The sequence below is a fragment of the Caretta caretta genome, chromosome 1, assembly GCF_965140235.1.
Source record: "Caretta caretta isolate rCarCar2 chromosome 1, rCarCar1.hap1, whole genome shotgun sequence".
In the NCBI taxonomy this organism is placed as follows: domain Eukaryota; kingdom Metazoa; phylum Chordata; order Testudines; family Cheloniidae; genus Caretta; species Caretta caretta.
In genome coordinates, this window is record NC_134206.1 from 188375042 (window position 1) to 188387808 (window position 12767).

At 44.1% G+C, this 12767-nt stretch overlaps 1 protein-coding gene across 5 annotated transcripts in view; it reads left to right on the forward strand.

Moving 5' to 3' along the window:
• The window catches only part of DCAF6 (DDB1 and CUL4 associated factor 6), a 176367-nt gene that overhangs the window by 129984 nt on the left and 33616 nt on the right, over positions 1-12767 (forward strand). For all 5 annotated transcript variants that reach the window (XM_048869720.2, XM_048869730.2, XM_048869741.2 and 2 more), the window contains 3 exons: positions 2077-2192; positions 3285-3368; positions 3526-3853. In XM_048869720.2, the coding sequence (XP_048725677.1) occupies positions 2077-2192; positions 3285-3368; positions 3526-3853 (528 nt within the window). The remainder of the gene's footprint in view (positions 1-2076; positions 2193-3284; positions 3369-3525; positions 3854-12767) is intronic.

A 12767-nucleotide genomic window follows, 5' to 3' on the forward strand; every position in this document is an offset into this window, starting at 1 on the left:
GCCAATAGGGAGAGGTTGTCAGAAAGCTTATGTCTCTGAGAGACTGCTGGAAGAAGTAGCAGAAACCTCCTGGTCTCCAATGGAACTTTTTCCTTATTTTCTATCCTCTTTTCTTGTTTGTTGTCTTAACTCTTTTCCAGCAATGAGCCTGAACTTTATCATGTTTCTGACCAGTTTCTTAGAGATTCGCCTATTCTGTCTTGTTTCCTTTATTGGCTGGCTGCTGTTCCCACCACCAGGGCAAGATTATATAAGTGGCCCTTTAGTTTAGCCGTGGTTGTGTGCTAGATGCTTCTTTCAGTTTATAAGGCCTCTCCACAATCTAATTTACTGCATAGTGTGCCTTACTTTGCTAATACCTACTATGGAGGACAACAAAGAGCAGAAAATGGAGGCACCAAGAAAACCAAGATTATTTGGCACTCCACATCATTTCCCCATCACCTCAGGTCAGCTCAATGGGAGACCAGCAGAAAAGCTGCAGTAGTTCAAGGGTGTTCTCTAAAGGTAGTCTTTACCTCAAACTCACTCAACCACATGTAAATTATCCAGCATGGTAAGTGTTAAAGTGCTTGCATCTCTAGTCCTTTCTTGGGACAAGTAATTCATGTTCCAGAGGTTGTATATTAGGATCTTAAGTCAATAGACATAGCAACAGGAGTTCCACAATTACCATCCAGATAAGATGAGCAGAATCCAAGCACCTTCATGGTAGCTATGACTCATTCCTAATGCCATGTGAACTGATCCCCAAAATTCCCAAGCCAGGAGAATGTTCTCAGGGCTAGCAAGGATTTGCATGTGCCCAGCAATGGTTGAAAGAACAACAAATGGTGTAAGAGACTAGCTACCTCACCTCACCTTTCATAGACCTGAAAGTCCCACTTATGATCATTCTACCCATCTTCATTTCCTTCCTTGTCCACAAGAGTGAGTTTTCTCAGTCCAGCAACAAAGAAAAGGTGCAAGATTGAATATTCACCTCTACTTTCATTGAGATGGTGCTCAGAAAGGTTTTCATTGTTTTATGGTTGTGGTGGTTGTAAGTTGGGAACAAGAAGAGGAGCAGAGTGAGTTAAAACATGAGACCCCAGGAGGAAAATAACTTTGTTTCATAAGGATAAAACTATTCTAAAGGTCTTTCAAGACATGGAGGCAGTTCTATATGTTAATTGAGAAGGAGCCATTTTCCCCATTTAAAAAGAAAAAACATTTGCCAACAGATGTCCCACCTACTCTAAGCGTAGGGGGAAAACAGACCTCAAATACCACTTAATAGTAACATATGTTAAATTTTGATATTTTAAAGGTGACCACTTTAGTCCCTGTAATAGTTTATTATTTGTGGCATGGCCAAAAGTTATTTATTCATTTTACAGAACATAGCAGAAGTCTGGTCCTTGCTGTGGAAAGTTTACAGTCTAGGTTAAAACATGTATGGGTTATTACAACATAAAAAGACTGGTTTAAGGTAACATAGACAGTATGTTATAACAGATTATTCATGTACACACCTTAGTTCATGTCTCTTCCTTTTCTTACTACAGCTGCAAGTTTGGGCTTCTGTTTCTGTCTTTATATGCTATATACTTACTTCATCAAATCCATGGTGCATGGTTTTGCAGACCAATAAATTCTTGTGAAGTTATGACACACATCTGCATGGAATTTTTTAGCCCTGGTTCTCAAAATCTCATTTAATACAGATTTAGGGTTTTACTACTTTAATAACTTTGTTGTAATTTATTACATGATGTTCCAGTGATTAAAAAGATTTGTAAAAGGTAATTCAAGACAATGGACACAACAACTAAAAAATAAGATTAGATGTAGTCATATATTTTGCTTAATCAAGCCCTTAAGGATTCCACCTTTATAAAATGAGGGCCACATTTTAGAAGCTACTTCTGAAAATTTGGCTCCAAACATCTGACTTTATCTGTATTTGTTTTGTAATTACTTATAGTAATAAGTTGTAGGGATGTTGTGCTTTGTGGTTGTCCCTTTGATTTAAAATGGAGTCTGCTTGTGTCTTTGCCTCATTACTGAACCATTTTACACGTGCTTTGTTGTTAGGAGCAGCACAACCTCGAGTTCGAGAGGGAGTGGAAGTCACTGCAAACCTGAAGGCCAGGAAGAAGCTTTAAGAACACACAGCTCAGAACAGACAACACCAAAAAATGAAGAAACAAGTAAGATACATAGTTTTTCCTGTAATGGTAAGGTCCCAGTTCTACTCATGGCTACGATTGAACTCAGTGGGAGTCTCTCACATACCAAAATGAGGGCAGAATGTAACCTTAATACAACATTATTTTTCTCATTTATTTCCAAGAAGGCAAAACGGATAACAGAGCTCAGGGAGGCAAAAAATTACTTGCTTTACAAAACTAATTCCAGTTGTCAACTGAAGAGGCATGTAGCTATGTATAAGAGAAACTAATGTTTTTCTTAATTCTGAACTTCTTGTCCTTTATTTCTTTGTATTATGGGAGAACAGTGAATAGTTTTTACTGTCCCCTTGAGGAGGAGTTTTTTCCAGGCCAGAATTAAAGAACTTTGGTGGAGTAGAGAAGGCTTGTACCACCATGTCTATGCTGTATCTGTACTCTGGATAATTAGGGGACTCTGGTCTTCAGGGCTGTTAACTTTTAAACAACATTAAAATTTACATTAAAAATCCTCCTGTTTTCACTTGTTAATCCGTTTAGTAAATGGACAGTTAAAGTTGGCAGTTTATAAAGGGGGCATACAATGTTAAGGTGTAAATCTGGAGAAAAATGTATTGTGGTGAATTCAGTCAACCTGCTGGATTCATTGCTACAGGAGACAATTGGAGCAATGGCTGTATCAGTGAGTATATAGTGAGGATTTCCAAAGAAATGCCTAGAGATATGAAGATTACCTTTAAATAAGTTAATTAACCTTTGTAACTCTAGGTAATCATAACTGTGAGTTATCACATCTTCTGTTTCACAACATTAAAAGTAAATTAGCTACTAAAATACTTGTATGATCAAGTATTGAATTGTAGCATGGACCAAGAAAGAATCTTCCCACCCCACTTTTATTCTCTGATATACCAAACTGAACAATTGGTAAGTGGATTTATGGGGTCTTTTTGTCTTCCCCTGAAGCATTAGATATGGGCACCTACGGGACGTAGCATACCAGTCTACATGAACCAGTGGCTTGACCCAGTGTAGCAATTCCAATGTTCTACAAGACTTATGGTGTATACTCATGTTACTGAAATGATTATATGATCTGGTGTTTAATTTCAGGAGTCTGTAAAGAATTGCATGAGGAAGTCACAAGTGCTGAAGAGTTGAAAGCTATAGATGAAGCTGCAGAGAGAACAAAAACAGGTTTGTCTGCTGTTTCTTCATATGATTGTCTGGCTGAAAAAGGGTAAAGCCAAGCCAAACACAAAATTTATTTATAACATTTATAACAACGTCTTCCTAAGTAAACTATAACTGTCAGTGCTGTCAGTGGCTAATTTTGACCGCCTTTTTCTGTTAGCTGTGTCAGATAAGGATGTATCTGAGCATCCTGGAACCAGCACAGAAGGAGAAAGTGATCCCAATCTTGACAGCATCTGTAGGAACCCAGAGGAAGGACCTTCAGGTGAAAAAAGCAAAGAGCAAGAGAGTTCAAGTCGTCAAAGTACAGAGTCCACTGCCAATCCAGTTAATACAAACCATGAACGTCAATCGCAGCCAGACTCCTCAGGGCTTGCAAGTCATGAAGAATCATCCACCAGAAGCACTGCTTTCCAAGAAACTGATGATAGTGATGATGACCCTGTCCTGATACCTGGTGCAAGGTATCGAGGAGGACCAGGACATAGGTTAGTAGAATTCTTTCCTTTTCTATTATTTGGCATCAGTATTTTCTGAGGGAAAACTAGGAACTGATGCCCCAGCCCCCTACAGAAGGATCTTAAAGCTTGTGGCCCAGAGCGCCTCATCAACAACAGGAACCTTGAAGGCTGCATCTAGTTAGGATATATATTTTTTTTAAAAAGAAACTCATACAAACCTAATACTTGTTGTGTTTGTGTATTTCTTGCTAAAGGAATTAAAACAGCTTTTTATCTGAGTTCCCCATTGATAAATATTTGCAGTTAATCAGTGTTGTTCTCAACGCATGTTAGGATACTGTCACAATTTCAGGGCAACAGCACCTGTATTCCCCTTCCATGGTCCACCAGTGGCATCCACTTTGGGCTTCTGGCTCCCAGAAATCACCTTTCCTGGCCAGAGACCCGCATCTCACTCCCTTCTGACTGGGGTTTTTAAGGTTCTACAGCTTCCTGATTTACACTGATCTCCCAGCCAGCCAGACTTCCTAAAAGGCCAGTGCTTTTGTTTTGCCTTCTCTCCCAGGGTTATGACCTGTGTATTGCCCCAGATTATAATTACCACGCAGATGCTTCTAAGCAAGCACATTCATTCTTAATATGTTTTCTCTGTAATGCTTTAACTTAAAACAATAAAAACATACATGCATGCTAAAAAGCTTATTGGAGGTCACCCTCAACTCCAACCTAGGGCTCTGGTAGGTTTTAGTCCTTCAACATCCACAGCTGGGTTTTCATCATGGTTACAAGTTCATCCACCTTAGGTCCCAAACCAGAATGAAGGCGGGGCAGATTACCCTTTTCTTTATATTACCTTGGCCTTTGATGTTGGCCTTCTGTAACAGGTAGTCATAGAAACATAGAAATCTGCAGACAAAGACCCTGTCCTCAGGGAGTAGCTTCAAAAGGCTGGGTTTCTGCATAACCGGAGGTGGGGTGTTTGCATTAACTTCTCCCTCGGGATCCCCCAAGAAATCCACTTACCACTTTTTGTCTCAAAACTTCATAATTGTCTGGCACATTTTCAGTACAGTCTTTTGAGCTCCCAGGTCTTGTATCAGTCTCATCTCACACCTGGAAAGGTTACTTACAATCCTGGCTCACAATGATACGTAAACTTAATACAGTAAGGTCTTTCAAGGTTATTGCAGGAAGTTGCCCATCTGTCACAGATACAATGGTCTACAGTTTGCCTATCTGCACTGTAAACATCCTTGGTTTGCAAAAGTACTCACTATTGGTAAGCAGCGCTGCATTTTGCTGTAGCGTATGTTTGATATACTGTGCCTTTTCTCCATTGGTGGTTGATGAAATAATTTTGAATTTTCCTTTTTCTCTCTCATGAGAAGAGAACTTTCTTACCCTTTTTCTCTTGTTAACTTCTGAATACCAATATGGACAGGACTAATAATGATTGAGAGTTACTAGAAAATTATGGTTGCAAAAAAACCCCAAACCTTTTTTGACCATTGTTGCTAAGAAAGTTTCCTATATATCATATACTTGACATCTTAATCCATCATTGACATAATAATCCTCCCATTCACCAAAATATGCTGTTAACATCAATGCCTGGACTATTCAAATACTATCATAATTTATTAGGCAAACTTTCAGCTATTGGACTCAAGGCAATATATTTTTAAAATTTTTATTCTCACTTTCAGTTGCACCTTAGGATATGGTACATCTCTCTTTTGGGACATACTTAACACTGTATTTGTATGGGATAGAGGTTATGTTTCTGTTAATTATGTACACTGGAAATGCAAATAGTTGAAAATTAGCTGTACTGTTGCTAAAGAAATTAACTTGGCATCAACTTTAATGTCCTCCTTAATTGTTTTCTGTTTCATATTGGCTCTTTGATGTATATTTAGGTCTTGGAGGGTGGATGCAATGAATGACTCATCCTGTTTTCCCTGGGATTCATAAATTCTGCAAAGTAGGAATTTTCCAAGGGATTGCATAGCTGAGGAGATTTTTTAAATATAGGACTTCATGTCTAAAAGCGGCAAAGAGTCCTGTGGCACCTTATAGACTAACAAACTAATGACATGCATCCGACGAAGTGGGTATTCATTCATGAAAGCTCATGATCCAATACGTCGGTTAGTCTATAAGGTGCCACAGGACTCTTTGCTGCTTTTACAGATCCAGACTAACACGGCTGCCGCTCTGAGGCTTGACTTCATGTCTGTGTCCCTAGATGACATCATAGCCCAGAACACTGAGCAGTGTATCAAAGCCTACCACTGTAATTGACATTTTTTGGGACTCTTACTGAAATGTTAGAGAGGAACAGGATTGAATGGACCATGGACCCTGAACTGCCCTTTTGCCCCTCATGGTTTGGTTTGAGGTACATTGATGAGGCATTGTGGAAAAGTTTACCCTTCTGGAGTATGTCCACACTAGGGAAAAAATGTGATTTCACTACATTACTCCATTTTTACCTTGACCCGTTAACATGTGAGAGAACTACAAATGCCCTGCCCACCCTGGTGTTTTACCACAGTTGATTAACACATGGTTTTAAAAAAACTTTTTTCTTAGTTATTTCAAAACCCAGGTGTTCATGCAGTCCCAGATGACTAATGTTTTATAAATATCATAGATACATAAATCTCTGTGACTTCAGTATCCGGGGTTGTAAGTTGGGCACCTTTCACCAGGCATGAATTCACTTAACATTTGTAAAGCTTTAGACAACAAAACAAGTCACATTTCTGAGGCTGGAAAAAGGCTCTGGGAGTTTTCTTGCTCCTTTCTTTATCTTTATATCTGGCACATGGCTCTTTTTTAATCTTTCCCTCATCTTCTCTTTTACTGTAGCAGTTGCAGTGTATTGTCTTACCTCCATGTCAGAATGATGGGTGAGCAATAACTTTATTAAATGCTGCTTTTCCTCCAGAGGATGTTGTGGAGTCTGCACTATTCCTTGGTATCAGAGTAGCAGCCATGTTTAGTCTGTATTCGCAAAAAGAAAAGGAGTACTTGTGGCACCTTAGAGACTAACACATTTATTTGAGCATAAGCTTTCGTGAGCTACAGCTCACTTCATCGGATGCATACTGTGGAAAATACAGTGGGGAGATTTATATACACAGAGAACATGAAACAATGGGTGTTACCATACACACTGTAAGGAGAGTGATCACTTAAGATGAGCTAATACCGGCGGGGGCACAGGGGGGGAGAAAACCTTTTGTAGTGATAATCAAGGTGGGCCATTTCCAGCAGTTGATAAGAACATCTGAGGAACAGTGAGGCGGGGGGGGGGGGGGGGCATAAACATGGGGAAATAGTTTTACTATTTTTTCTTACAATTACAATACCCACCTGCTGAAGTGAAGAAACAGATTGACAGAGCCAGAAGAGTACCCAGAAGTCACCTACTACAGGACAGGCCCAACAAAGAAAATAACAGAACACCACTAGCCATCACCTTCAGCCCCCAACTAAAACCTCTCCAACGCATCATCAAGGATCTACAACCTATCCTGAAGGACGACCCATCACTCTCACAAATCTTGGGAGACAGGCCAGTCCTTGCCTACAGACAGCCGCCCAACCTGAAGCAAATACTCACCAGCAATCACACACCACACATCAGAACCACTAACCCAGAAACCTATCCTTGCAACAAAGCCCGTTGCCAACTGTGTCCACATATCTATTCAGGGGACACCATCACAGGGCCTAATCACATCAGCCACGCTATCAGAGGCTCGTTCACCAGCACATCCACCAATGTAATATATGCCATCATGTGCCAGCAATGCCCCTCTGCCATGTACATTGGTCAAATTGGACAGTCTCTACGTAAAAGAATAAATGGACACAAATCAGACATCAAGAATTATAACATTCAAAAACCAGTCGGAGAACACTTCAATCTCTCTGGTCGCTTGATTAGAGACCTAAAAGTGACAATTCTTCAACAAAAAATCTTCAGAAACAGACTCCAACGAGAGACTGCTAAATTGGAATTAATTTGGCAAACTGCATACAATTAACTTAGGCTTGAATAGAGACTGGGAGTAGATGGGTCATTACACAAAGTAAAACTATTTCCCCATGTGTCCCCCGTCCGTCCCGCCCCCCCACTGTTCCTCAGACGTTCTTGTCAACTGCTGGAAATGGCCCACCTTGATTATCACTACAAAAGGTTTTCTCCCCCCGCGCCCCCTCCCTCCTGCTGGTATTAGCTCATCTTAAGTGATCACTCTCCTTACAGTGTGTATGGTAACACCCATTGTTTCATGTTCTCTGTGTATATAAATCTCCCCACTGTATTTTCCACTGAATGCATCCGATTTCATGAGCTGTAGCTCACGAAAGCTTATGCTCAAATAAATTTGTTAGTCTCTAAGGGTATGTCTACACTACGGAATAAGGTCGAATTTATAGAATTCGGTTTTTAGAAATCGGTTTTATATATTCAAGTGTGTGTGTCCCCACAGAAAATGCTCTAAGTGCATTAAGTGCATTAACTCGGCGGAGTGCTTCCACAGTACCGAGGCTAGAGTTGACTTCCGGAGCGTTGCACTGTGGATAGCTATCCCACAGTTCCCGCAGTCTCTGCCGCCCATTGGAATTCTGGGTTGAGATCCCAATGCCTGATGGGGCTAAAACATTGTCGTGGGTGGTTCTGGGTACATATCGTCAGGCCCCCTTTCCCTCCCTCCTTCCCTCCGTGAAAGCAAGGGCAGACAATCGTTTCGCGCCTTTTTTCCTGAGTTACCTGTGCAGACGCCATACCACGGCAAGCATGGAACCCGCTCAGGTAACAGTCACCGTATGTCTCCTGGGTGCTGGCAGACGCGGTACGGCATTGCTACACAGTAGCAGCAACCCATTGCCTTGTGGCAGCAGACGGTGCAGTACGACTGGTAGCCGTCCTCATCGTGTCCAAGGTGCTCCTGGCCATGTCGGCCAGGAGCACCTGGGCAGACATGGGCTCAGGGACTAAATTTGGAGTGACTTGACCAGGTCATTCTCTTTAGTCCTGCAGTCAGTCCTATTGAACCGTCTTATGGTGAGCAGGCAGGCGATACAGATTGCTAGCACTCGTACTGTACCATCTTCTGCCGGGCAGGCAAGAGATGAGGATGGCTAGCAGTCATATTGTACCATCTTCTGCCGGGCAGGCAAGAGATGAGGATGGCTAGCAGTCGTACTGTACCATCTTCTGCCGAGCAGCCATGAGATGTGGATGGCATGCAGTCCTTCTGCACCGTCTGCTGCCAGCCAAAGATGTAAAAGATAGATGGAGTGGATCAAAACAAGAAATAGACCAGATTTGTTTTGTACTCATTTGCCTCCTCCCCCGTCTAGGGGACTCATTCCTCTAGCTCACACTGCAGTCACTCACAGAGAAGGTGCAGCGAGGTAGATCTAGCCATGTATCAATCAGAGGCCAGACTAATCTCCTTGTTCCAATAAGAACAATAACTTAGGTGCACCATTTCTTATTGGAGCCCTCCGTGAAGTCCTGCATTAAATACTCCTTGATGTAAATCCACCCCCTTTGTTGATTTTAGCTCCCTGAAGCCAACCCTGTAAGCCGTGTCGTCAGTCGCCCCTCCCTCCGTCAGAGCAACGGCAGACAATAGTTCCGCGCCTTTTTTCTGTGCGGACGCCATACCAAGGCAAGCATGGAGGCCGCTCAGCTCACTTTGGCAATTAGGAGCACATTAAACACCACACGCATTATCCAGCAGTATATGCAACGCCAGAACCTGGCAAAGCGATACCGGGCGAGGAGGCATCGTCAGCGCGGTCACGTGAGTGATCAGGACATGGAGATAGATTTCTCTGAAAGCATGGGCCCTGCCAATGCATGCATCATGGTGCTAATGGGGCAGGTTCATGCTGTGGAACGCCTATTCTGGGCTCAGGAAAGAAGCACAGACTGGTGGGACTGCATAGTGTTGCAGGTCTGGGACGATTCCCAGTGGCTGCGAAACTTTCGCATGCGTAAGGGCACTTTTGTGGAACTTTGTGACTTGCTTTCCCCTGCCCTGAGGCGCATGAATACCAAGATGAGAGCAGCCCTCACAGTTGAGAAGCGAGTGGCGATAGCCCTGTGGAAGCTTGCAACGCCAGACAGCTGCCGGTCAGTTGGGAATCAATTTGGAGTGGGCAAATCTACTGTGGGGGCTGCTGTGATGCAAGTAGCCCACGCAATCAAAGATCTGCTGATATCAAGGGTAGCGACCCTGGGAAATGTGCAGGTCATAGTGGATGGCTTTGCTGCAATGGGATTCCCTAACTGTGGTGGGGCCATAGACGGAACGCATATCCCTATCTTGGCACCGGAGCACCAAGCCGCCGAGTACATAAACCGCAAGGGGTACTTTTCAATGGTGCTGCAAGCTCTGGTGGATCACAAGGGATGTTTCACCAACATCAACGTGGGATGGTCGGGAAAGGTACATGACACTCGCATCTTCAGGAACTCTGGTCTGTTTCAAAAGCTGCAGGAAGGGACTTTATTCCCAGATCAGAAAATAACTGTTGGGGATGTTGAAATGCCTATATATATCTTTGGGGACCCAGCCTACCCCTTAATGCCATGGCTCATGAAGCTGTACACAGGCAGCCTGGACAGTAGTCAGGAGCTGTTCAACTACAGGCTGAGCAAGTGCAGAATGGTGGTAGAATGTGCATTTGGACGTTTAAAGGCGCGCTGGCGCAGTTTACTGACTCGCTTCGACCTCAGCAAAACCAATATTCCCACTGTTATTACTGCTTGCTGTGTGCTCAACAATATCTGTGAGAGTAAGGGGGAGACGTTTATGGCGGGGTGGGAGGTTGAGGCAAATCGCCTGGCTGCTGGTTACGCGCAGCCAGACACCAGGGCGGTTAGAAGAGCACAGGAGGGCGTGATATGCATCAGAGAAGCTTTGAAAACCAGTTTCATGACTGGCCAGGCTACGGTGTGAAAGTTCAGTTTGTTTCTCCTTGATGAAACCCCCCGCCCCTTGGTTCACTCTACTTCCCTGTAAGCTAACCACCCTCCCCTCCTCCCTTCGATCACTGTTTGCAGAGGCAATAAAGTCATTGTTGCTTCACATTCGTGCATTCTTTATTCATTCATCACACAAATAGGGGGATGACTACCAAGGTAGCCCAGGAGGGGTGGTGGAGGAGGGAAGGAAAATGCCACACAGCACTTTAAAAGTTTACAACTTTAAAATTTATTGAATGCCAGCCTTCTGTTTTTTGGGCAATCCTCTGTGGTGGAGTGGCTGGTTGGCCGGCGGCCCCCGCACCGCGTTCTTGGGCATCTGGGTGTGGAGGCTATGGAACTTGGGGAGGAGGGCAGTTGGTTACACAGGGGTTGTAGTGGCAGTCTGTGCTCCAGCTGCCTTTGCTGCAGCTCAACCATGCACTGGAGCATACTGGTTTGGTCCTCCAGCAGCCTCAGCATTGAATCCTGCCTCCTCTCATCACGCTGCTGCCACATTTGAGCTTCAGCCCGCCACTTACTCTCTTCAGCCCGCCACCTCTCCTCCCAGTCATTTTGTGCTTTCCTGCACTCTGACATTATTTGCCTCCACGCATTCGTCTGTGCTCTGTCAGTAAGGGAGGACAGCATGAGCTCGGAGAACATTTCATCTCGAGTGCGTTTTTTTTTCCTTTCTAAGCTTCACTAGCCTCTGGGAAAGAGAAGATCCTGTGATCACTGAAACACATGCAGCTGGTGGAGAAAAAAAAGGGACAGCGGTATTTAAAAAGACACATTTTATAAAACAGTGGCTACACTCTTTCAGGGTAAACCTTGCTGTTAACATTACATACATAGCACATGTGCTTTCATTACAAGGTCGCATTTTGCCTCCCCCCCACCGCGTGGCTACCCCCTCAACCCTCCCCCCTCCCCGTGGCTAACAGCATGGAACATTTCTGTTCAGCCACAGGCAAACAGCCCAGCAGGAATGGGCTCCTCTGAGTGTCCCCTGAAGAAAAGCACCCTATTTCAACCAGGTGACCATGAATTATATCTCACTCTCCTGAGGATAACACAGAGAGATAAAGAACAGATGTTGTTTGAACACCAGCAAACATACGCTGCAATGCTTTGTTGTACAGTGATTCCCGAGTACATGTTACTGGCCTGGAGTGGTAAAGTGTCCTACCATGAAGGACGCAATAAGGCTGCCCTCCCCAGAAACCTTTTGCAAAGGCTTTGGGAGTACATCCAGGAGAGCCGCGAATGCCAGGGCAAATTAATCTTTTCACTTGTTTGCTTTTAAACCATGTATAGTATTTTAAAAGGTACACTCACCGGAGGTCCCTTCTCCGCCTGCTGGGTCCAGGAGGCAGCCTTGAGTGGGTTCGGGGGGTACTGGCTCCAGGTCCAGGGTGAGAAACTGTTCCTGGCTGTCGGGAAAACCGGTTTCTCCGCTTGCTTGCTGTGAGCTATCTACAACCTCATCATCTTCTTCGTCCCCAAAACCTGCTTCCGTGTTGCCTCCATCTCCACTGAAGGAGTCAAACAACACGGCGGGGGTAGTGGTGGCTGAACCCCCTAAAATGGCATGCAGCTCATCATAGAAGCGGCGTGTTTGGGGCTCTGACCCGGAGAGGCCGTTCGCCTCTCTGGTTTTCTGGTAGGCTTGCCTCAGCTCCTTCAGTTTCACGCGGCACTGCTTCTGGTCCCTGTTATGGCCTCTGTCCTTCATGCCCTGGGAGATTTTGACAAAGGTTTTGGCATTTCGAAAACTGGAACGGAGTTCTGATAGCATGGATTCCTCTCCCCATACAGCGATCAGATCCCGTACCTCCCGTTCGGTCCATGCTGGAGCTCTTTTGTGATTCTGGGACTCCATCATGGTCACCTCTGCTGATGAGCTCTGCATGGTCACCTGCAGTTTGCCACGCTGGCCAAACA